The sequence below is a fragment of the Oryctolagus cuniculus genome, chromosome 7, assembly GCF_051225735.1.
Source record: "Oryctolagus cuniculus isolate XC-2025 breed Fujian yellow rabbit chromosome 7, ASM5122573v1, whole genome shotgun sequence".
Taxonomy (NCBI): domain Eukaryota; kingdom Metazoa; phylum Chordata; class Mammalia; order Lagomorpha; family Leporidae; genus Oryctolagus; species Oryctolagus cuniculus.
Genome location: NC_142873.1, coordinates 161,857,548 through 161,880,258, shown reverse-complemented (window position 1 = coordinate 161,880,258; position 22,711 = coordinate 161,857,548). Strand labels below are relative to the sequence as shown.

General features: G+C 65.0%; 2 protein-coding genes across 13 annotated transcripts in view; both read right to left on the bottom strand.

Annotated features, from left to right (window-relative positions):
• Positions 1–17: 17 nt before the first annotated feature.
• TNFRSF25 (TNF receptor superfamily member 25) lies at positions 18–4,618 on the bottom strand. Of its 5 annotated transcripts, XM_070079373.2 has the most exons (11): positions 4,056–4,618; positions 3,466–3,586; positions 3,223–3,354; positions 2,684–2,851; positions 2,509–2,587; positions 1,961–1,962; positions 1,745–1,825; positions 1,546–1,653; positions 1,320–1,357; positions 758–938; positions 18–542 (listed from the first exon to the last, which is right to left on the bottom strand). In XM_070079373.2, the coding sequence occupies exons 1-11, from the start codon at positions 4,095–4,097 to the stop codon at positions 214–216; spliced, it is 1,281 nt and encodes a 426-aa protein (XP_069935474.1). In that variant the 5' UTR covers positions 4,098–4,618; the 3' UTR covers positions 18–213. The 5 variants fall into 5 exon arrangements, with proteins under 5 accessions (XP_069935474.1, XP_017202105.2, XP_008264212.2 ...); XM_017346616.4 differs by lacking the exon at positions 1,961–1,962 and having other exon boundaries at positions 1,752–1,807; XM_008265990.5 differs by lacking the exon at positions 1,961–1,962 and having other exon boundaries at positions 1,320–1,354; positions 1,752–1,807; positions 4,056–4,376.
• Positions 4,619–4,769: 151 nt separating this feature from the next.
• PLEKHG5 (pleckstrin homology and RhoGEF domain containing G5) overlaps positions 4,770–22,711 on the bottom strand; it is a 47,788-nt gene continuing 29,846 nt past the window's right edge. For 6 of the 8 annotated variants that reach the window (XM_089301543.1, XM_089301544.1, XM_089301539.1 and 3 more), the window contains exons 3-22: positions 15,232–15,361; positions 14,426–14,528; positions 13,999–14,059; positions 13,615–13,706; positions 11,763–11,899; positions 11,375–11,520; positions 10,530–10,733; positions 10,252–10,446; positions 9,679–9,774; positions 9,150–9,200; positions 8,903–9,052; positions 8,633–8,743; positions 8,389–8,538; positions 8,157–8,294; positions 7,943–8,062; positions 7,004–7,136; positions 6,813–6,928; positions 6,550–6,719; positions 5,382–6,161; positions 4,770–5,147 (exon numbers count right to left, since the gene is read on the bottom strand). In XM_089301543.1, the coding sequence (XP_089157669.1) occupies positions 5,138–5,147; positions 5,382–6,161; positions 6,550–6,719; positions 6,813–6,928; positions 7,004–7,136; positions 7,943–8,062; positions 8,157–8,294; positions 8,389–8,538; positions 8,633–8,743; positions 8,903–9,052; positions 9,150–9,200; positions 9,679–9,774; positions 10,252–10,446; positions 10,530–10,733; positions 11,375–11,520; positions 11,763–11,899; positions 13,615–13,706; positions 13,999–14,059; positions 14,426–14,528; positions 15,232–15,361 (3,093 nt within the window). In that variant the 3' untranslated portion in view covers positions 4,770–5,137. Of the gene's footprint in view, positions 5,148–5,377; positions 6,162–6,549; positions 6,720–6,812; positions 6,929–7,003; positions 7,137–7,942; positions 8,063–8,156; positions 8,295–8,388; positions 8,539–8,632; positions 8,744–8,902; positions 9,053–9,149; positions 9,201–9,678; positions 9,775–10,251; positions 10,447–10,529; positions 10,734–11,374; positions 11,521–11,762; positions 11,900–13,614; positions 13,707–13,998; positions 14,060–14,425; positions 14,529–15,231; positions 15,362–19,304; positions 19,882–22,711 lie in introns of those variants that run through there. The other 2 variants (XM_089301540.1, XM_089301541.1) reach the window with 2 other exon arrangements.

Sequence of the window (22,711 nt, the reverse complement as noted above, 5' to 3'; positions counted from 1 at the left end):
GAAGCACCAAGAAGCCGTTTTTCTCCGTAATTTAATACCAAGACCCCTCCCCCAAACCCTGGCCGAGCCGCAGCTGGGCCACAACTGGGCCACAGTGGGAGCCCGGGGCAGGCGCTGCTACGCAGGGCCGCCCCAGGGGCTTAATAAGTGACATAAAATGTCTACACGCATAAGTAACCGTACTTAGAGCTTATGCCGAGCCGCCAGGGCGCGTCAAGGGCCGCGCTGCAGGCGGCTACGCAGGTCCTCGGCGCAGCCGTCCAGCCCCATGCGCTCCAGGGCTGCGTAGACGGCGCCCAGGCCCGCTGGCTGCTGCTGGCGCCAGCGCTTGAGCATCTCGTACTGCTGGTCGCGGAAGCGGCCGACCTCCACCTCCACGGCCTCGATCTCCGCCTCACGCAGCCCCAGCGTGCGCACGAACTCCTTCCAGCGCCGCGCGGGCACCGCGTCCATCACGTCGTAGAGCTGTGGCCCCGGCTGGAGCACAGCGGCCGGGGAGCCTGCGGGAGGCGGTGGCGACTGCGGGGTCTCCAAGGCAGGGCCTGGGGCGGAGCGGGGCCGGGCAGAGCCAATGAGGAACGCGGGCTGTGGCCAGGTTCCTACCAGGGCCCCCACCCCCAGCAGGGGGCCTGCTGGACCCAGGGCAGGGCACCAGATATGGACAACGGACGGGAAGTGGGCAGGTCATGAAGCTACAACTTTCCACCTTGGACTTAGGAAGATGGGGTCAAGGCCTCAGGCCACTGGCCTTGCTTACCAAGAGCTCTGGTGGGCAGCTGGTCCCAGGACCATGCCACCTGCGGGCAGGGCCTTTCCTGGGTCTGGTGGGAGCCAGAGGTCCAGCCGTTGCCTACCAACTGGACAGTGCAGACCTTCTCAACACCAGCAGCAGGCACCAGAAGGTTGTGGGCACTTCCCGAGGGTGAGAGGTGGGTGGCCTGGAAGCCAGCAGTGGCCCACGTCAGCTCTGCCGGCCCAGCCAGAACCCTGCTGCCGTCCCTGGCCAGGAGTGGCCATTCCCTGGCTCGGGCAGCAGGCATCCTCCCAATGCCACCTTCCCCATCTGTCCTCTTAGCTTACTGCCTGTGCCCAGAACTCCCCATCTCCCACCCCCTGAGCTGGTGGCCCTGGGTGGTCTCCCCATAGATGGAGCGCCACGTGAGGGCAGGCACCATCTCACCCACAGATACCTCGGCTCTTGGCACATCTGTGCATGAGATCAACCCTGGGCCAAGCAGCCTGGAGCTTGAGGCACTGTCCCAGCCCCAGACAGCGGTTCGGCCCTGCTCACCCTCTTCCTAGCACATACCAAGACTCACCTGTGCTGGGGTCAGGGCCTCCGTCTCGGCCGCATCTGCTGACAGAGACAGAGGTCAGCAGCCGGGCAAGGCCCCTGAACCTGGGTGCAGGTCAGCTTCTCTGGGGTTCCCCTGCACCCCACATAACCTTCCTCAGTTTCCTCGTTCATATCAGGGTGGAGGTGCTCTGGGCTGCTCGTCCAGACCCCAGGCCCCTGGGAGCCCATACGTGTACGTGTGGACTTACCAGGAACCGCGGGCTTGGGAGGTTGGCAGCGGTGGTATGTGTAGGTCAGGGTGACCCCAAGCAGGAGCGGGACCCCCAGGCCAGCCAGGAGCACCTGAACCCAGAACACTGAAAAAGCAGCTGGTGGGTTCCGAGTGCTGCCAACCCCCAGCTTCCCCTTGGCCCACCCAGGCTCCCCCCTCTTGCATTCCCAGGACACCACCTACTTTGCCTCCAGCCACAGACAGCAGCACAGGGCTCAGGACAGCTCCCCAGGGTGCTCCTGCAAGGGGACGATGGGCTGAGGGACAGGGGAGTGCCCACCAGGAGGGGCCGCCCAGGGCCACGGTGTGGCATCTTCGCCATCCTGGAGGTCCTTTCCACCCCACCCCTGTAAGCCTCGCTCGACCCAAGAATGTTCCCGTGCCCCGGTAACGACTGCATCTACTGAGTGCTCCCAGACCAGAGCTGAGGTCAGCAGAACGCTCCGGGGTGACCAGGGTCTTGGTTCCCTGCTGCACCCTCAGTGCCTCGGACGTGCCTGGGAAAAGGGGGCTCAGGAAACTCGGGTGGGTGAGTGAGTGCCTTACCCGTTACAGCCCTATGAAGGACGCTGCCCTGCTGAGACGGAGACCCACAGAGACTAAGCAGGGTTCCGAACTTGCCCAAGACCCCCGAGAGCGCCTGCCGCCACTCTGACGTGCCCAGCTTCCGAGGCTGCATCAGGGTGACTGTGTGAGGGGCAAACCTCTCCTCACCACGCGCCCACGAGAGGCACGAAGGGAAACTCCAGCAGAAATGAACACACGCCCCCTTATTTGCATAAGATCCAGATTTCCTCTTCCTGTCCTACATTCAGGCCAAGTGCAGCCCACCCACCAGAGGCTGAGGCCCCCTCCCCTGTAGTCCCTCCACTTATTCCTGGAGGCCCCCACCCTGCTCCCAGCCCCCCTCCCCTCTGGCCTAGGCCAGCCAGGAAGTTACGTGGGGCAGGACACGCAGCCATTGCCATGTTCGTAGAAGCCAGGCAAGCAGGTGCCACAGTCAGCGTCTCCACTGGAACCTGCAGTCCAAGAGACGGCCTGGGTCAGGGTGGGGGAGGAAGGGCGAGCAGGGGGCACGGCGTCTGGGGCCAGAGGCCCAGGACGGGAGGACTCACAGGGCCGTCGCGTGTGGCGGTGCAGGGCCCCACAGTCTGAGCACGGGCGGCACTGGAAAGGTGAACTGTCCCTACAGTGGGCGACCACACACTCGACAAACCAGCCTGGCTCACAGCCGCAGCGGGTGTCTGTCACCGCCGAGCAGTTCTCCAGGGCCACCTGGAAGGCTGGTGGGGGTGCAGGGAGGTGGGCAGCACAGAGCCGGTCAGGGCCAGAGACAGACACCCCCACCCCACCCCACCCCACCCCAGAGAGGCAGAGGCAGAATCCCCCAGTGAACAGGGCGGGGAGAGACCACCGAGAAGGCGTCAGGGAGAGAACACTACCCCAAGAGGGAGAAGCTTGCCGACCGCTGCAGACCACGGCCACGGCACGTGGAGAGACAGGAAGAGTGGGAGCAGGCTGAAGGCGCCCAGGCACGGGGGCGGGGGGGGGCACAGGGCTCTCACACTGAAAGGCTGGCCTGGGCCAGCCTCTTCCTGAGACCCTGGCCACGGCCTATCGTCAGGAGCCCCTGGGGACCCTGGGAACCTCTCACCTTGTTCATCACAGGTCTGACAGCGGGCACAGCGACTCCTATAGTTCTCCCTGGCCAGGAAGGTGCCCTGCGGGCACGGCAGGCAAGTGGAGTTGCCACAGGGCTCTGTGCAGGGGGCTTTCAGGAAGTGCCCTGCGGGACCCAGTGAGAAGTGGCTGCTACTTCCCTCTCCTGGTTTCTGAATTTCCTGTCGGCCTCCCTCCACCCTGTCCCGGCCTGCCCACCCCCCTAGTTGGCACTCACCTGCAGGACAGCCCCGGCAACACAACGGGCTGTTCCTCTTCTGGACGTCTCCGGCACAGTCACACGGTGGGCCAGGAGTGCCGCCGTGAACCCCGACATCCAGCAGCAGCAGCAGCAGGGCCTGGGGGACGGGTGCTGCTGACTCCCCGCCCCAGCTCCCTGTTTTCAAGGCCGGCATTCTGCGGAGGCTCCCGGGCAAGGATGCCCATGGGGAGGGGATGGCGGGCTAACTTCCTTCCCCCTGTGGTAGACCAGTCTTCGAAGGAGCAAAGGCGGGGCACCTGCCAGCCCCAGCCCCTCTCACCCTGCCCTTCATCGCAGTAGGACCCGTGGAGCCCCACCGCCACCCATGCTTTCTGTGAGGAGGGGGACCCTGAGGTCCCTGCCCCCCACAGGGAGAGCACCTCTTCTGCCAGGCAGGCCCCACCCTGCCGGCGCCTCTTATTGGGGGTGGGGGGTTGGTGGGCACTGCTGAGCCCCAGTGAACCAGTGAGAGGCGCTGGGAGCCCCTCCCTAGGCAACATGCTGGTGACCTGGGCTGAAGGCCAAGTCCAGGGCTACACCTGGCCTCCCGCCGCGCCTGCACTCACCGCAGCCACAGCTGCCGCACAGCTCCCAGGCCCCGGCCTCATGGCCCCTGGCACCCGGCGTGTGTGGCCGGGACCTTCCTCTGCTCAGCCCGCCCTTTCAGGTTCCGTGAACAGCCCGCGCCCGCAGGCCCCGCCCCTCGCCATAGAAAAGCCCGCCTCAGGGGTGGGGGCCAGGGCGGGGCCACCCTTCCCCGCCAGGGGAGAGGGACTCACATGCGCGGCCCAGTCGGAGCAGGCCTGCTGCGGCGCACCTCTCACCTGGGCTACCTGCTGCAGAGGTGCAGGCAGGACAAAGGCCGCGTTTCCCCCTCCAGCCCCCGGGTCCAGCCCCAACCCCCAGAACCACCGGGAGGTGGAGCCAGGGCGAGTGACTTCCCTTTCCTGAGCCGCAGCGTGCCCGCCAAGGAGGGGCGGGACCAAAGTACTTGAAGGCACCCAGGCGGGAGACCTGGCTCCCCCAGGTACCTGGGAGAGGGTCCAGGGGAGGACTGAGGCAGCACCCACAGGAGCGACAGTCACGTTGCCCACCCTGACGCAGCTCCCGGGAGAGCTGCGATGGCAGCAAACAGGCCCATTCAGTGTGGCGGTCACCGGTCACGGCAGCTCCCCACAGCAGGGGCAGGAGCGTGGGATCACGGGGGGCGCCCCGCCCGGAGCCCAGAGGCGCCCCCGCCAGGACGGGGGTGGGGTTCAGAAGCACAAGACTCTCCCACGGAGCAGATACAAGTCTTTATAAAAGAACCAAAGCTCAATAAATAGGCAGCTTTACAGAACCAGGGCCGAGCCTGGGAAGGCAGCCGAGGGCAGGGGCAGCGCCCACTGGGGGCCAGCGGCGGGCCGAGGGGGGAGGGCAGCCCGAATCCAAGCCGGAGGCAGGGAGAAGTGCAGAGTGGCGCTGCAGTCTGGGTCTCCTCCATCCGGCCGGCAAAGTGCAAATCGGGCCCCAGCGTGGCGGCAGGGGTCCTGCCGGCGCTCCGGCTCACGCGCACCCGACGTGCAGCTGAAGCAGGTGCCAGCACCCCCCAGGAGGCAGGCTGCCTGCTGGCCCCTGGTCAACGGCACCCTTGGGGAAATCCCTCCGCTCAGACCTCCCTGCAGGGGGGAGAGGGGAGAGACGGACCTTCCTTGGCTGACATCGCCGGGGCGGCTCTCTCCACGCTGTCCCCAGGCCCTTCACTGCTGCCCACACAGCTGCACCCAGGCCCAGGCAGGCCTCAGGCCTCCTGTCTGACGACCTGGCCCAAACGCAGAGCTCCCCGACGTGACTGCGCCCCCAGCGCCAGCACACCGAGCCACCTGCCCTCTGCCCCAGGCCAGGCCACTCACGAGGCAGTGAGCGTGGAGTTCAGCAGCAGCGTGGTCCTGATTCGGTAGAGCTGGGCCAAGGTCAGCTTCCTGTGCTGGGCAGAGATCCCTGCGGGGAGCTCGGGCTGGGCCCTGGGAGAGGCCCCCGAGGCCAGTTCTCTGTGGCTCTTCCCGGAAGAACCCGCAGGCTCCCGAGCCCGCCAGCTGTCTCTGTCCTTGGGCTCCGGCGGTTTGGAGCCACTGCCAGGGCCAGGTGCTCCTTGGCAATCCCAGCCAGGCCCGGCTTCCCGCGGGGAGCCCTGAGTCCTGGTGCGAGGTGCTGCGGCAGCTAGGCAGAGCTCCGACAGGCTGCGGCTGGGGCCTGGGGGCGCCCCACGGGCAGCAGCCCCTGACAGCAGCTGCAGCAGACTGGCTTCAGACCTGGACTTGACGAGGTGGGGCAGACGGGGCAGCAGCTGGACAGGGGTGCGGCGGCGGAGGCGGGGTGAGGGCAGGGGCGAAGGGGCTTGTGCTAACTCTGGGGGCTGGGGCACTGGCTCTGCCACAGGGGCTGGGGTCACAAAATCCCGCAGGGAGGCTGGGGAGAGGGTGCCGTAGGCGGAGTCCATGGAGCAGGAGCGGCCGTCCACGGGGCCCAGGGGCAGCAGCTCGCTCGTGGGTGTGACGGACGAGGCAGTGGTGCTGAGAGAGGTCTCGTCCGACGGGGCGCTGAAGGGGCCGCCGTCCGACTCCGGGGAGGACAGCGTCTCCCCAGGCTCCACCACGACTACAGCCAGGGTCTCCGTGGAGCCATCCGAGACACTAGGGGACCAGGGAGAGAGTCAGACCGGCCACGGGCAGCCTGGGTAGCTTACAGCCTGCAGCCAGGAGCTCCAGGCCCAGGGGTCTTCAACCCTGCACCCCCGATGGACCTTAGCCAAGGCTCACAGCCTCTTCGGAAGATTTTCTTTCCTCTTGGCCAAGACCGGACTCCACCTAAGAATCCCCAGCGCAGGGCACCAGGCAGCCAAGCACTCAAGGCTGGGATTGGCCACAGGTTGAAGACAACCTGCCTTCCCCGGGGGGCTCTGGCGGGCGCCTGGGCCATCCCACCACCGGGCTCAGCGGAGAGGACCCGGCTGGGTCCCTCCCAGGACCAGGAGCGCGGGGCTGGGTGCTCACCCTGCTCTGAGGGCTTCGGCAAACGTACCAGTGCTGCGAGTTGAGGCTGCTGCTGCTTCTGCGCAAGATGGTGGGGGAACTGGCAGCCGAAGCGCCGCTCTCCTCCTCTCCCTCCTCCTTCTCCTCCTCCTCCTCCTCCTCCAGGCTCTGCAGGTGGCCCCCTGGGTGTTCCTGTGCGCGCAGCTGCTGCAGCTGGTTCTGTGGGCAGGAGCAAGGGCGCACGGGGGCAGAACGAGCTGTGGTCAGCGGAACCCTCCCCCCAACCACCAGGCCACACGGCACTGTTCTCACCTGAGCATTGCAGATGGCATCCACCCAGCCCCGGCACAGGGCCTGGCCACTGGCTTGGAACGTGTAGGCCGCCACAGCACTGTGAAACTCGTTCAGGTAGATGAGAAGGAAGGCGCCTGGTCAGGGAGGCCCACGTGAGCTCCGGTCCAGGCCGCAGCCCCTGCCCCGCAGCCCCCGCCCGGGCACCTCACCAGGGTCCCGCAGCTCCCGGCACACGAGCTTGTCCACCAGCAGCGGTGGCCGGATGACCTTGGTCCTCTCAGCCTTCTTCACCGCCTTGGTCACCAGGAGCAGATCCGTGAAGAGGAAGCAGTAGACGTCCATCTGCACGGAGGAGCCGGAGTGGCCCTCGGGGTTAGGGCCGGGGCCCTGGCGCTGCCGTGATACCCTCCTCCCCTGGAGGCAAACACCCCTGCCCCTCGACCTCCAAGGAAAATTAAGCAAAAAGGAAGGTGCTTCTCTTTCCCTGAGATACACGTTTATACTTTATCTCAACGAGAGCTGGTGTTAAAAAGAAGAAACAGAGGGAAACTTTTACCCGCAATTTACAAGCTCTCGGCTATGACAGGGCAGCAGGGGACAGGAAGGACATGCCCCTCCTTCCCCCTGGGAACCACCCCGGGTGAGGTGGACACCTGCAGGCTGTGACCCTGACAGCGCTCATCAGAGCAAACAGCTGCAGCGTAGCAGGTAAAGCTGCCACCTGCAGTGCCGGCATCCCAAATGGGCAAGTCCCGGCTGCTCCACTTCCGATCCAGCTCTCTGGTATGGCCTGGGAAAGCAGTGTAGGATGGCCCAGGTGCTTGGGCCCCTGCATCCATGTGGGAGACACGGAGGAAGCTCCTGGCTCCTGGCTTCAGATCGGCACAGCTCCGGCCACTGTGGCCAACTGGGGAGTGAACCAGCGGATGGAAGACCTCTCTCTCTCTCTCTCTCTGCCTCTCCTTCTCTCTGTATGTAATTCTGACTTTCAAATAAATCTTTTTTCTAAAGGGCAAACTGCAGGTGCATCACCAACCCTCACCCTGCCCACCACTCTCTACTTCCTGGGTCACCACCCCAGGGACTGGGCAGCCGAGAGCCACCTGCCAGAGCTCAGAAGTCCGTGGGAGCAGGGGCCCCGGGGTCACCTTGCTGTCCTTGCCCTCCTTCATCCTCAGACTGCCCTCCAGCAGCAGCTGCCGGGTCTCCTCGGGGCAGGTGCCCACCATGGGCATGGTCAGGTCCAGGTGCAGGAATTCCTTCAGGAGCTGGGAAGGGGAGGGGGCGCGCGTGAGGGCTGGATTCCAGGGCTCACCGGGAGCCCGTGTGTGCCCCCCGGGGGGGGGGGGTCACAGCACACACCTTGTCCACCTCCTCGTTGCTGCCTTCCACCACCTCGTAGGCGTCGATGCGGCTCACCACGGCCGCCAGGCGCTGCCGCTCCTGGCGCTGCCGCATGCAAGTGTTCACGTGGTGGATGAAGCGCTCCACAGAGCCGATCTGGGGGCGGGGGCCGGGCTTAGGCGCAGGGTCCGGGAGGGCACGCGCGCCTGCCCCCCCCCCCGCCCCGCCCCGCGGCAGGCACTCGGGTTACCATGGTGGCCAGCGCCTCCTTGGCTCGCGGCTCGTCCGTCTTGCGCAGCACCGACTTGAGCAGCAGCGGGTACTTGGTGAGCCGCTGGTGCGGCTTGGCCAGCATGTCGCTCAGCTTCAGCCGCTGGCACTGCTCGTGCCTCTCGGCCCACTGCGGCGAGGGCGGGGGGCTCAGCGCCCGGCCGGGCCACGCCCCCGGGCGCCCGCCCCCCCCCCCCCCCCCCCCGCTCCGGCCCGCCCCTCACCGTGACGTAGGCCCGGAAGAGGTCGCTGTCCCGCAGCAGGCCGCGCATGTACTCCATGCAGCTCTCCTCCTCCACGCAGTAGCGGATGTAGGGCTTAAACAGGGAGCCGAACTGCGGCGGGGGGCGAACCAGGGCTGGTGAGCGCGCTCGGACCCCCCAGGCCAGGTGGCCGGGCAGGGCTCGCACCTGGGCGGCCGGCTGGCCATCTCCCGCCCTGGGCCAGCAGGGGGCGCGTGCGGTCCCTGGGCCTGCCGGCTGTCCCGCACGTACCGACTTGAAGCCTTTCATGAAGTCCCCGGGCAGCAGCGGCGCCCGCGTGCGACGCGCCTTCTCCAGCACCGGCGCCATCACGCCGCTCCACAGCCCGCCGTGCAGCCGCGCGATCTCGGGGATGTTGCTGAACAGGCGCTCGGCCTCCACCTGGGGGTTGGGGGAGGGGGGCGAGGCAGTGGCCGGCCCCGCCCACTCCGTCCCCGGACCCCTCCCCACCCCCGGGAGCCCCAAGCCCCCAGCGCACCTCACACAGCAGCCCCGACTCTTGCAGGTTCAGGAGGCAGCACAGGAACAGCTGTGGGGGCAGGACACGCGGCTGGGGGAGCGTCCCAGGCCTGAAGCCTCACCCCACGCTCAGGGTCCCCCAGCCGTCCCCCTTGCCTGGAGCCTCACACCTGGGAGATCAGACCCCGGGGGCCCACCTGGAGGGAAGCGCTGAGAAAGCTTCCTGCCACAGCTGCACTCCTCCCCTGCCTCCGCCCTGGTCCGCCTCCAGGTCTCTCCCGGGGCCCCCTAACCTGGTGGAAATCCCTACAGAGCCCACCCGCCCTGTCTCACTAGGGGGTGGGGTGCTGGGCACCTGGCGAGCAGCAGGTGTTCAGAATGCGTCCAAGAAGGTCTCAACTGTGTTGCTCTAGCTAGCCCTGCTGCAGCCCCTCCCCAGGGCCCGTGGGAGCCCCCTCCCTCCCCCATTCACTGTCAGGCTCCTGCCCACACTCAGCTGAGCAGCCACCCAGAAAGAGACCACAGGGGACAGGTGCTGCCACACTCACGTTTGTGATCACCCGCAGCTTCCTGATGTAGGAGGCCTCCGTGTGCAGCAGCTCCCACACTGCCTCCTGCTGGTGGCACTGCCTCCGGGTCAGCTTCTAGGACGGCAGAGGGCGGGGCGGCTCAGCCAGGAGCCTGGAGTGTGTCGGGATGGCCAGGGGAGGGCGGGTCGCTGATAGGGACACGGAGCTCCCACAAGGGGCAGGGGCACCGGCAGGCTCGCCTTAGCCACTTTAGTTCTGGGCCCTCCGCCGGCACGAATGCAGCCAGGTGGGGTGAGCATTTGGTGTGGCATTCCAGACACAGTGTGGGACGCCTGCATCCCGCACTGGAGGGCCTGGGTGTGAGTTCTGGCTCCGCTTCGACTCCAGCTTCCTGCTGTGCAGACCCCGGAAGGCAGCAGCTGGTGCCTCTCGGGAGAACCCAGTTTGAGTTCCCACCTCCCAGCTTCAGCCTGGCCCCCCCGGTTTCTCCAGGCTCTAGGGCTGCTCCATGGGACGTCCTGCTGGGGGGTCCTGCAAAGGGCTGTCCCCCTTTCACACAGGGGGAGGGGGAGGGCCGCGGGCCACACACACCTCGTGCCCGTCGATGAGTTCCCGCCAGCTGTGTTCCAGCTGCAGGCAGGCGTTGCCCTCCTGCTCGTCCTCGTCTTCATCCTCCTCCTCCTCCCAGGAGTCATGGTCGAAGCGCAGTCTCTGGGGCAGCCTGGGCAGCCCGAAGAGGCTGTAGGCGTGCAGCTTACCCTCCAGCTGCTCCATCTTGTCCACCTCCTGGAAGGAGGCCCACGGTCAGCGCAGGGTTCAGGGCCAGCCAGCTGCCCTGTCCAGGCCCCCAGGCCCCCAGGCCCACGTACCCGACCGAAGGCGCTGCTGCTGGGGCCTGAGCTGAAGAAGCCGCTGAAGCGACTGGCCGCCCGGTTCTTCCAGCTGTCGCTGCCCCCGCTGCTGGTGCTGCCCCCGCTGGGCAGAGAGCAGCTGGAGGGTGTTGGGGGCTCCTGCCCGGGGACGCTCGCCTCCCCCAGGAATTCCGACATGTTCTTCCGGCGGCGGCCGGGGGCCTGGCCAGGGAGGGATGGTCAAGGCCAGGCGCTCCTCGGTCCCCATGGCCCCACCCCGCTTCAAGAGGGCAGGCCTGGGGCGCCCCCTCTCCCAGAGACAGACTACAAGGTCCACACAAAGCTACAGCTGGAGAACTGTGTCCCAGCCACAAGCACGAAGCAGGCCTGAGAGGCCCCCGGCCCCCGGCGACACACACGGCTGCACAGGGGGTCTCCGGCAGACTCCCACCTACCCTGGATGGCGCGCGCGCACACACACACGTGCTCACTGTGTACCCAGTCCCTGGCACAGAACACTCACTGACAAATCCCATGACCTTGGGGTACAGCTTGATACAGAGGGGGACCCCTGTTTTCACAGCCCGCCCCATCCCCCAGAGGGGACAGTGAGGAATCCCGGGGGGGTACCCCCTGAGGGGGGCTCTGAGTCCAGTCGGGGCCCCTGCCCACCCCGACGCGGCCCCTCCTCCTCACCAAGATGTCCATTTGGGGTACAGTTAGATACAGAGGGGGCCCCCTGTTTTCACAGCCAGCCCCATCCCCCAGAGGGGACAGTGAGGAATCCAGGGGGGTACCCCCTGAGGGGGGCTCTGAGTCCAGTCTGGGCCCCTGCCCACCCCGACGCGGCCCCTCCTCCTCACCAAGATGTCCACGCTCTCCCGGCGGCTCTGGGGGTCCACACGGTCCCGTGCAGGAGGCCCAGCCCCGGCTGGCCGCAGGGTGGGCAGACTCAGGGACTTGGGGTCCTTCATGCCCTGCTCCACTTTCCCCTCGTCCCCTGGCTTGGCTGGGGTGGCAGGGGGGGACAAGACACCCTCAGCACCAGGTCTGGGGCAGCAGGGGCCCTGGCCTCTCCCTGGCTGCCCTCCCCCCACAGCCCCGCCCTGCCAGCACTGCCAGGCAGAGACACCTGTATGGTAATGAGGCTGCCACCAATGGGAACCCGAGCCTGGGAGGGGCGCCCATCCCCAGGAGGCCCAGCCAGGCCCCACCCCACCCTGCCAGCTGGCTGTGGAGCCTGCTGCTCACCTTTGACCCGCAGGTAATGTCCTCCAAACCTGTAGGCCTCGAAGGTGAGGGACAGCGGTGTGTTGGACTGGTCCAGGTAGATGTCCACCTTGCCTAGTGCGATGCCCTTCCTTTCGAAAACAGGCAGCAGGACCTCCCTGCCCCGGGGACAGCGTGTCACGGGAGCCACCACGTGAGCCCCTGCCCCATCTGCAACCTGGCCCCACCCTCCTGGAAAGGGAGGCACATGTGGGCTCACACACAGGTGCAGACACCTGCCCCCAAGTTCCTACCCAGGCGCAGCTGCACTCCCAGGCCTGGGCCCTGCACAGAGGGTGGCCGGTGAGGTCCAGTGTGCCCGAGACCCACCAAGCTCTCAGCTGCTGAGCCCGCCAGCCACTTTCCACAGCTTTTACTCGTTTGGTGTATACTTGCGTCTATTAAACAGCGGAGCCATAATAAGCACTGAGTTTAGAATACACCAAACGCAACATGTGAAAGTGGTAATAATTCGACAAATAATTCGACACTGTATTTGCATACATTTGGCACAAATTTCTGAACTCAACTGACCACTGCTTTTTTATACTTTAAAAAAAATGGTAAGGCTGGCACTGTGGCTCAGCAGGTTAAGCCATGGCCTGCGACGCTGGCATCTAATACCGGAGCACTGGTTCAAGTCCCAGCTGCTCCACTTCCAGTCCAACTCCCTGCTAATGTGTCTTGAAAAGCAACAGAAGGTGGTCTAAGAGCTCGGACCCCCACCACCCATGTGGGAGGCCCAAATAGGGTTCCTGGCTCCTAGCTGCAGCCTGGAGAGTGAATTAGACAGAAGAGAACTCACTCGCTTGTACTCGCTGTCTCTGTCACTCTGCCTTTTGAATAAATAAATAAAAATCTTTAAAAGTAATAATGAGGGTCTGGTGTTGTGGCAAAGCAGGTAAAGCCTCCACCTGCAATGCTGGACAACAATTCCTGTCCCGGCTGCTCCACTTCTGATCCAGCTCCCTGCTAGCAGCCTGGGGAAAGCAGCAGAGATGGCCCAAGTGCTTGGGCCCTGCCACTCTGGCAGAAGACCCAGATGACCCAGATGAAGCTCCTGGCTCCAGCTGGCCCAGTGCCAGCCGTTGCAGCCAACTGGGGGAGTGACCCAGCAGATGGAAGACTTCTCTCCTGGACTATCTCTTTCTCTCTTTCAAAATAAACAAATCTTTAAAAAAATAATAACAGGGGCCGGCGCTGTGGCATAGAGGGTACCTGCGGCGCCAGCATCCCATACCGGTGCCAGTTCGAGTCCCGGGTGCTCTGCTTCCGATCCAGCTCCCTGCTAATGTGCCTGAGAAAGCAGTGGGAGATGGCCCAAGCTCTTAGACCCTGCACCCAGGCAGGAGACCTGGAAGAAGCTCCTGGCTCCTAGCTTTGGTCTGGCCCAGCCCTGGCCGTTCCAGCCATTTGGGAAGCAAACCAGCAGGTGGAAGACTCTCTCTCTCTCTGCCTCTCACTGTAACTCTGCCTTTCAAATACATGAATCTTCAAATAATAATAATAATAATAATAAAGGCTTTGCCAGCATTGAGACGCGACTTCTTGCCATTCCTCTCTGCCTCACGTGATCACAACCGCCTTGCATTTATTTCCCCTGGTTGTTGAGGTCTGTGCCCCACTCCAGTTCATGTCTGGGTATTACAAAAATGTGTCTCCTTAGTTTAATAATAGCAAGAAAGCACACACAGATTCACAAGCCCTGTCACGCTCCCTTGCACAGGTGTGCTCACCCACACGTGTCTGGGGCACACGCTCACTCACGGGCTACCACACAGACACGCGGGAGGGACCCAGGGCCACCCCTGCCCTCAGCCCCACCGATCCCTACCCCAGCGTCTTCTTCTTCATGGCCGGGACGATCTCCGTCTCCACGTCCACGCTGAGGTCAAACTTGAGGGTGAAGCACTCCTTGCTGGGGTCCTGAGAGGCCACAAGGGTGTTGGCTTCTCCCCTGCCGCCCTCGAGGCGTGGACGGGGACCCCCGCAGGGACGGGGACCCCAGGCAGCTGCCCAGCCCTCCTCCACCCCAAGGAGGCATCCAGCACCCTCCCACAGAGGGGCTCCTGGGCCAGGTGGGCAGTGCCGGGCTGCAAGGCAGGGCAGCAAGGAGGGGACACGCTCACTCCACACCCCAGAGTTCAGGGCAGGGGCGAGGGCCTGGGAGGCAGGGGCGAGGGCCCGGGAGGCAGGGGCCCGCCTGGGGGGTCCTTACATCTGTGTGTCTCCTCCTTGCTTTCTTCTTGGACAGCTTCAGGCCTGTGCCCTTGCGGTCCCTGCAGGGAAGTGGTGAGGGCAGAAGTGGGGGCAGAAGTGGGAGGGGTGGGTGGGCCCCACGTGGGCCCTGAGTGGGGGCCTAGCCTGGCTCCCCCACCCTCCCTCACCGCCGTGTGATGTGACTGTGCGCCCTCTGGTGGCCAGCATGGGAGTCACAGTCAACGGGACTCGTGCTGGCACTGGTGTCTGACCCGGATAGGACCCGGGCTCCAGGAAGCCGAGGCCAGCAGTGGTGAAGAGGAGCCGCCTGCCAATCAGCCCCTCTGGGGGAAGGCCCCAAAGCATCCGTTCCTTGAACCACCGACCTGCAAACCAGCCCCGGGGCCTCCCCTAGTATCTGTTCTGCCCACGGAACCCTCACCTACCCTTTGCCATCCACAGAGCCTTCCTCCTCCTCTTCCAAGTCTACTGCAGGGCTGGTGCGTGGTGGGCATGACCGGGTGGACACATTCCGGGCCAGGACAGAGCCTTTGGAGAAAACGGGGAGGTGGGGACATTACACCTGCCCCCTCCCTGGGCCTCAACTTGGGCACATCCAAGGCACCATCCCGGGAAGCCCCAAGTGGCTAGGGCCCTTCAAGTCTGGGAGCAGAGGGGCTTGTTCCTGGCTGTCTATGCCACCCCCAGTCCCTGAAGGACACAAGAGCTCTGGACAACGAGCCTGCCCAGTGCAAACCCACTGTGGCCTCAGTTTACCCTTCTGTACAGTAAGAACAACTTGCCTCCCCTCCCCCAGCGCTGTGGCCACACCTCAAGTCTTGGTGGGGGGGGTTGGGGAGAGCCTGGCAGAGAGGAGAGTCCTGTCCCTCCAATCAGTGAGGAGGAGGCAGGGGTTGGCATTTCCTGCCAGGCCCGGGGACCCTGCAGGCCTTTGGCAGTGCTCAGCAGGAGGGCCGTTGCTTCCTGCAACACCCACCCCGCGCTGCCCCAGCCTGCCTGGGGACAGGAGGAGCCCGGAAGGAGCCCCCTGCGTGCTGGCTCGGGGCAGGGGCAGCTGGGAACACGGCCCTGGGGAGGGGACAGTCGGGGACAGTCCCTGTCTCTCTTGCTGAAAAGGCACCTCGGCGTATTTGGGCTGCACTCCTCACAGCCAATGGGTGGCCCTATTGGGGTTCCAACTCACACGAAACCCGGCCGCCCCAGACGGGGCTCCCAGCCGCCCGGAGCTCACCCTGCGGGGGCAGGTCGAAGCGGACATGCCCGTCGTAATGCATGGTGCTGTGGAACGTGCTGTCACAGGCCTCACAGAGGTTCAGGGGGCCCCCGAGGTGCAGCTGCTGGCAGTTGGCGTGGTGGCATACCTGCGCAGGGAGCGGAAGGGGGCTGGGCCCACAGGCAGGCGGCCCCGCACCCAGCACCCGCGTGGCTGCCGGCGGTGGACAGGGCTGCCCCTCACCCCTCCCACCGCCCACTGCCCAGGGGGCTCCTCCGCTCCTTCCTTCCTTCCTTCAGCTGTTTTCCAAGCACCTGTTGTGTCCTTTCCTAGGACGCAGAGAAAAGCAGACGCCTGCCCCCTAGGGCCCGGGTGGGAAACTACAAGGCGGTTGCTGCCAGGGTCTCCTCCCGAGGTACAGGCAGGAAGGGCCCCCAGAGACGAAGCCTGGGGCTGAACTTGGCTTGGCCAGCTCAGTGTCGGCATGGGAATGCCCTGAGTTCTCGGGAGCCCCGCCACGTCCCTGCCCAGGCCCTGAATCGAGGTTACAGGGGTGTTGGAGGCGGGCAGTGGTGCCCACACGGTGCCATGTGCTGCTTGGAAGCCTGGGCCTTAGCTTACCGGTCTCACCTTGCCCATCCCCCAGCTTCCAACAGCCCACCCCTAACTCACTTGCCGTGGCCAGTCTGCTCCTTGCTTTTCCAGGGAGACAGAAGCCATCGGAAGGAGGCCCCCTGGCTCCACCTCCACGCCTACCCACCTGCCCGGGGGTTGCAGGGGCTTCCGTTGAGCCAGCCCCTGCTCCCCCCGCCACAGGCACACCGACCCCACACTCGCCCTCTTACACAGTGTCTGGGCCTCACCGCCCTCCCCAGCCCTCCCCAGCCCTTCCCAGCCATGCCCTGTAAGGCAGGGGCATCTGTTCCCACAGCGTCCTCGCTCTCTCCTCCCACCCTCTGCCGACAGGTTTTAGGAACAGCGCACTGGCGTCCACACACCCTCCTGGGCTTGCAGTCAGCAGCTGCCCCATTTGCCTCCTCTCTTCGTCACACTCCTCCCGGGGTGCCGCCGAGAACACGGAAGTTCTCCTCACACCCCACACGAGCGCCGCACCCGGAAAAGCAGCCCCCGTCTGGAGTCTAGGCTCGGATCTTCCCACCGCTCGGATCACGGGCTGTACACGGAGTTCACCAGTGTCTGCTTAGCCCTCTAAGCGTGAACTCCCCAGCCTTGTCTGGGGTGGGGGTGTCTTTCAGGACACTGACTTTTAAAAAAACACTTATTTATTTGAAAGGCAGAATGACAGAGATGGAGAGACCGAGACAGATCTTGCATAGCTGGTTCAGCCCCCAAATGGCCACAATGACCTCGGCGGGGCCAGGCTGAAGTCCGCAGCCTGGAACTCCAACCAGGCCTCCCGTGTGGGTGGCAGGGACCCCAGCACCAGGCCACCTGCTCCTGCTTCTCCCAGGCAGGTGAGCGGGGAGCTGCCTGAGACGCAAGGGCTGGAGTCCTGGGAGGGTCCCCTGGGGGTTTTACCTGGGAGCGCTCAGCCTGGCGATGGCGCCCCCCAGTCGTGGCTGAATGCAGAGACTCCCTCCTGGCCCCCCTCCCAACTCTGCCTCCTCGGCTGCTTCCTGCCCTCCTCCCTTCCTGGGGACCTTCTCTACCCACTTGCTTGTGACGTCAGCGTCCCCTATCAGAGCTGCTCTGGTTTCTGCCTTTACTTACCCTGCTGCTAAACAAAGCAGGAAGCCTGTTAGACGAACGCCCCCCGCCCCAGCATCCCCAGGGCACTGCTGAGAGAAGGACCTGGCTCTGCAGAGTCGGGGAGTCCAAGCTAGTCTTTCCTCTGGAGAGAGGATTCTGGGAAGGCACCTGCCCCACTGGGGGCCTTCTTCCCGGGAGCCCCCCTAGTATGAACGCCAGGCAGCTCCTTCACCCTGGCACAGGCTGCCTCTCCAACCCTCCTTCCTAACCCGCAGGCTTGCGAGGCATGCAGACCTCCCAGCCACCCTAGCCCTGGCCTCACAGAGGGGTGGGGGTGGGGTGACGTGGCAGGAGCCACGCTGGGTGGTGGAGGTCCCGAGGAGGCACTCTGGGACCCTGCCAGTCCCAGTTCCTGATTCTGTGACACAGTCTGGGTGAAGGTCAATGCCAGAGACAGGTGTTGTGGCACAGCAGGTGAAGCTGCTGCCGGGACTTGAGGCCGCTGTCCCACACTGCGGTGGCGGGTTCAAGTCCTTCCTCCGTTTCCAAGCTTCCTGCCATTGCCCCTGGGAGGCAGCAGAGGATGGCACACGTGCTTGGGCCCCTCCCACCCACATGGGACATCCAGATGGAGTTCTGGGCTCCTGGCTTTGGCCTGGCCCAGCCCTCCCATTTGGAGGGTGAACCAGCGGATGGAAGGTCTCTCTCTCTCTCTCTCTCTCTCTCCCCGTTCTGCATTCCAAGCAGATGAAAACAGCAAATGATTTATTTTAAAGATTTATTTGAGAGAGAGAGTGAGAGTGTGTGTGAGAGAGAGAGAGAGGAGACAGACTGAGCTCTCTCATCTGCTGGCTTACTCCACAAATGGCCACAACCGCCAGGGCTGATTCAGGCCAAAGCCAGAAGTTCCGTGCTGGTCTCCCACATGGGCGCAGGGACCCAGGTATGTGAGCCACTCTCCGCTGCCTTCCCAGGTGCATTAGCAGGGAGCTGGACCCAAACCAGTGCTGTGATACAGGATGGCCGCACTGCAGGTGGCGGCTTAGCTCAGTGCACAGTAATGCCCGCCCCTACTCTACATTTTAAAACAATGTATCTGGAGCCAGCAGTGTGGCAGTGAGAAGTCAAGCTGCCGCCTATGATGCCGGCATCCCACAGGGGCGGCCAGTTTGAGACCCAGCTGCCATTTCTGATCCAGCTTCCTGCTAACGCCCCTAGGAAGGCAGTGGAGGATGATCCAAGTCAGGCCCCTGCACCCATGTGGGAGACCCGGATGAAGCTCCTGGATTTGCCTGACCCAGTCCCAGCCGTTGCAGACATCTGGGGAGTGAACAGCAGATGCAAGATCTCTCTCTCTCGCTCTCCCTCCTTCTTTCTCTATAACTCTGCCTTTCAAATAAAATTTTTTTTCTTTTAATAAAGTGCCTTCTTTTAAAAAAATTCTAAAACCAATTCAAGATGGAGGCAGCAGGTTCAGCAAATACTTATTGAGCTCCTACCACATCCCACCCTGTGGAGGCTCTGGTCAGTCTCCCAGCTGACCAGTCTGCTTCCACCCTGTGCAGCCCCCAGCTCAGGGACACCAGGGGCACGGCGAGAGTCAGGTGCATCAGGTGCTTCCAGAGGTAACCAGGCAGTGCCAGCTGAGGACGGCATTCTGGAAAACGCTGAGGCTGGGGGTGGGGTGGGGTAGAGCCCTGTGGGACAGCTTCCCCTCCCCCACGCCTCACACTGCCCCTGCCCAAACCCCAGCACTCACGGAGGGTGGCCCTTCCCCAAAGGCTCACCCTTGGGCCCCGGCCCTCTGACCCGTGTCCCCTTGCTAGCCTCTGAAGGCAGCAGCACCCCCTGGGAGTTCCCAGACCTCAATCCCAGGAAGGGGAGAACCCATCCAAAGAACAGCCAGGCCACAGGGCACCCCCGGAGGCTTTGCAGAAGGGAGGGCCTCTTCAGGGAACTCGGTCAAGGCCGCTCCCCTGTGGATGGGGCACCGGAAGCTACTCCTACCCCTCACACAGGGCTGGGCCCAGGCGGAGGCTCAGAGGCCACTGGGGTAGGAGGAAGGGGTGGGCAGGGCCTGGCCCAGAGGAAGGAGAGGGGGAGGGGTGGCCCTGCACACGGACTGGGCCCACAGGTGTGTCCGGAGGCCCTCGGTCCCAGACACAAAAGGCCAGCTGGGCCTCAACCCGAGTCATGGGAGTGGGTGGACACCTAGGGGCCACAGTGTCCCCCCAACCCACCACACCCCCCCACCGGCGCAGCCAGGCAGGGGACTCACCGCCCCAGGCCACAGTCCCCCATGGAGACCATGCTGGGGGACTGGGCCCCCGAAGCGCCAAGCCCCCAGTCTCCCCTCCATGAAACCCCTCCCACTCCTCTACCTGGTCTTCCCCGTCGTGGGCCCGACCCCCAGGCCAGGAGGGCTTGGAGTCCCGGGAGGGCAGCCCAGGGTCCGGCCTAGAGGCCGCGCGGTGCCCGGAGACGCCGGGTCCCGTCCCCATGGCGGCTGGAGGAAGCTGCGGTCTGTGCCGCCGGCCGGACAAAGCACAGAGCCCCGCTTCCTGCCATTGTGCGGCCGCGCCCGCCCCGCCGAGCGACGGGACCCCCCCATCCCCTCCGAGGCTGCGGAACCCCCGCCCCTCCCGGCAGGCACCTCAGCCTCCCGCCTGTATCCTGGGGACCGGCGTCTCAGGGCCCCGAGGAGCTCCCTGAAGGCTGGCCCAGGGCAGGGACCCGCAGCCCCCTGCCCCCCAACCCAGTTCAGCCTGGGGACGCCCCTCTCTGCTGCGACTCAGCTTCCGAGGCTGCAGGGATCAAAGGACCTGCTGCCCGGCAGTGGGGGAGGGGCAGTTACCTTCCTTACCCTCCCCCCCCCAGGTGCCTGCTGCTGCAAAGGGGCCCACCGTGGACTGGGGTGCTGGGGTCCCCAAGGTATGGTGGCCAAATGCTTTTACCCTCATCCCCCCTACAGAAAAAGGCAGGCACTATCCATCATCCCTGTCCATTACACGGGGGACAAAGCCACAGGGAGACACGGGAGTCCACAGGCTCGACCAAAACCCAACTTTGGACAGGGTTCTGCTGGCATGGGGGACATCTGTCTGCCATCAGCCCCCACACGGGGAAGGAGGGCTCAGACAGTGGGGGGGCAGCAGTCCCCCACACGGGGAGGAGGGTCTCAGACAGTGGGGCAGCAGTCCCCCACACGGGGAGGAGGGTCACAGACAGTGGGGGGGCAGTCCCCCACACGGGGAGGAGGGGCTCAGACAGTGGGGGGGCAGTCCCCTACACGGGGAGGAGGGGCTCAGACAGTGGGGGGGGCAGTCCCCTACACGGGGAGGAGGGGCTCAGACAGCGGGGGGGGCAGTCCCCCACACGGGGAGGAGGGGCTCAGACAGTGGGGGGCAGCAGTCCCCCACACGGGGAGGAGGGTCACAGACAGTGGGGGGGCAGTCCCCTACACGGGGAGGAGGGGCTCAGACAGTGGGGGGGCAGTCCCCTACACGGGAAAGGGGGGTCACAGACAGTGGGGGGGCAGTCCCCTACACGGGGAAGGGGGGTCACAGACAGTGGGGGGGGGCAGTCCCCTACACGGGGAAGGGGGGTCACAGACAGTGGGGGGGCAGTCCCCTACACAGGGAGGAGGATCTCAGACAGTGGGGGGGCAGCAGTCCCCCACACGGGGAGGAGGGTCTCAGACAGTGGGGGGGCAGTCCCCTACACGGGGAGGAGGGTCTCAGACAGTGGGGGGGCAGTCCCCCACACGGGGAGGAGGGTCACAGACAGTGGGGGGGCAGTCCCCCACACGGGGAGGAGGGTCACAGACAGTGGGGGGGCAGTCCCCCACACGGGGAGGAGGGTCACAGACAGTGGGGGGGCAGCAGTCCCCCACACGGGGAGGAGGGTCTCAGACAGTGGGGGGGCAGTCCCCTACAGGGGGAAGGAGGGGCTCAGACAGTGGGGGGGCAGCAGTCCCCCACACGGGGAGGAGGGTCTCAGTGGGGGCAGCAGTCCCCCACACGGGGAGGAGGGTCTCAGTGGGGGGGGCAGTCCCCTACAGGGGGAAGGAGGGGCTCAGACAGTGGGGGGGCAGCAGTCCCCCACACGGGGAGGAGGGTCTCAGTGGGGAGGGCAGTTCCCTACACGGGGAAGGAGGATCTCAGTGGGGGGGCAGTCCCCCACACGGGGAAGGAGGGGCTCAGACAGTGGGGGGGGCAGCAGTCCCCCACACGGGGAGGAGGGTCTCAGACAGCGGGGTGGGGGGCAGCAGTCTATCAGGGGGTGAGACACTTCAGGAAGTCATTCACTGTCTACACCACAGACTTTTTGCAAACTAGAACTTCGTGCCCCTGGCGCGGCGGGTAAAGCCACGGCCTGTGCGGCCAGGCTGGCAGCCGCGGTCAGAGCGTGGGTTTGAGTCCCTGCTGCTCCACTCCGTTGCCAGTGCTCCCGGCTCCTGGGGCAGTGGGCAGCAGAGACTGCCCAAATGCTTGGGACCCTGCATCCACGTGGGAGACCCGGATGGAGAGGCTCCTGCTGCTCACCCCTGACAACCTCCCCCTCTTCTCTGTCGGGTGCCCTCTGCACCCCGATCTTCAAGCAGCTTCGAGGAGCCCTACTTCAGCAGGGACACCTTGGCCCTGTCGTCAAATCAACAGCCCCACCCTCCGCCAACTCTGTCTCCTGAGGTTGAATCACTCCCTTCTTAGCGCTTTGCGCTCTTCTTCACCGTCACTCTCCCCTGCCGGGAAGCCCCGTCCAGAGGCCAGGCACGTATGTAGCGTCTCTGGCACCAGGGGACGGATGCCTGAAGGCAGAGGCATTGTCCTCCTGCCACAGGAGGACAGGACGCAGGGATGTCCCTTCCTGTGGCCCACGGTCAGCACAGCCCTCCCCAGAGCCGGGCCAAAGGTTCCTCCCTCCTCCTAGGTCCGTGACCTTGGGTCTGCTGGCCAGGGCAGGTGAGCATCAGCTCAAACCCTGGTGGTCTTGCCCCTACTGCAGCTACTCCCAGGGGTCCATCCACTTCTCCAAGGCTCTTAGGAGAAGTGGTCACTGTCCCCATTTAGCAGGTGCAGAAGCTAAGGCCTGGAGAGATGGGCGACCTGCCCCGGAGTCACCAGTGGACAAGCAGGGGACCAACACCTGAGCTTTGGGACACTACTCCTGGGCCATAGGCCTGGGCGGCTCAGTGGCAGTCTGGGCAGCAGGGCTGTCCCCACCTCCTGGGGGACAGGGAAGACCCCAAAGCCCGTTTCAGGAATCCCCCTGGAGTGGAGCAACGTCAAGTGGAGTGGTCATGTCAAGTAAAGTCCAGCACGGCTGGTCAGGGGAGGTCTCAGGAGGTCCCCTGAGTGACTGTGCCCTTGGCACCCCAGCCAGGGCGAGGGGCTGCTGTCCCAAGCATGCCAGAGTGAAGGGGGAGAGGGAGGGGGCCTCCAGCCCACGCACCACAGAACGGAGAGCACTGGGCTCCCACCGCCTCCTGAGCAGACCCAGCCCAGCCCGCTCTGGCTCCAGCTCGTGGGTCAGGCCCGGCTTGTTGAAACTGATACCCAGAAACCAGATGCTGAGGGTGATGAATAATGGAGTCTCCAAGGCAGGACCCCCACTCCTGGCCCTCTGTTCCCCCACCACCACCAGCACCACCTCCCCGCTCCGCAAGGGCATCCCTGCCCAACGACAGGCTGGCAACCCAGCCGGGTGGGAACTCCGTGTCCAGGAGAGGCCACGGGTCTGGGGCAAGATCTGGAGCCGGCAGCAGACCGGCCTGGAAGCAGAAGTCAGG

Excerpts from the sequence above, each read along its gene's own strand:
- TNFRSF25 (XM_070079373.2), bottom strand. The coding sequence starts at position 4,097 with ATGAGGCCGGGGCCTGGGAGCTGTGCGGCAGCTGTGGCTGCG. Across the intron at positions 3,587-4,055 it reads GTGCGGCAGCTGTGGCTGCG|GCCCTGCTGCTGCTGCTGCT; the intron begins GTGAGTGCAGGC and ends CCCGTCCCCCAG. Across the intron at positions 3,355-3,465 it reads TTGCCGGGGCTGTCCTGCAG|GGCACTTCCTGAAAGCCCCC; the intron begins GTGAGTGCCAAC and ends TGGGTCCCGCAG.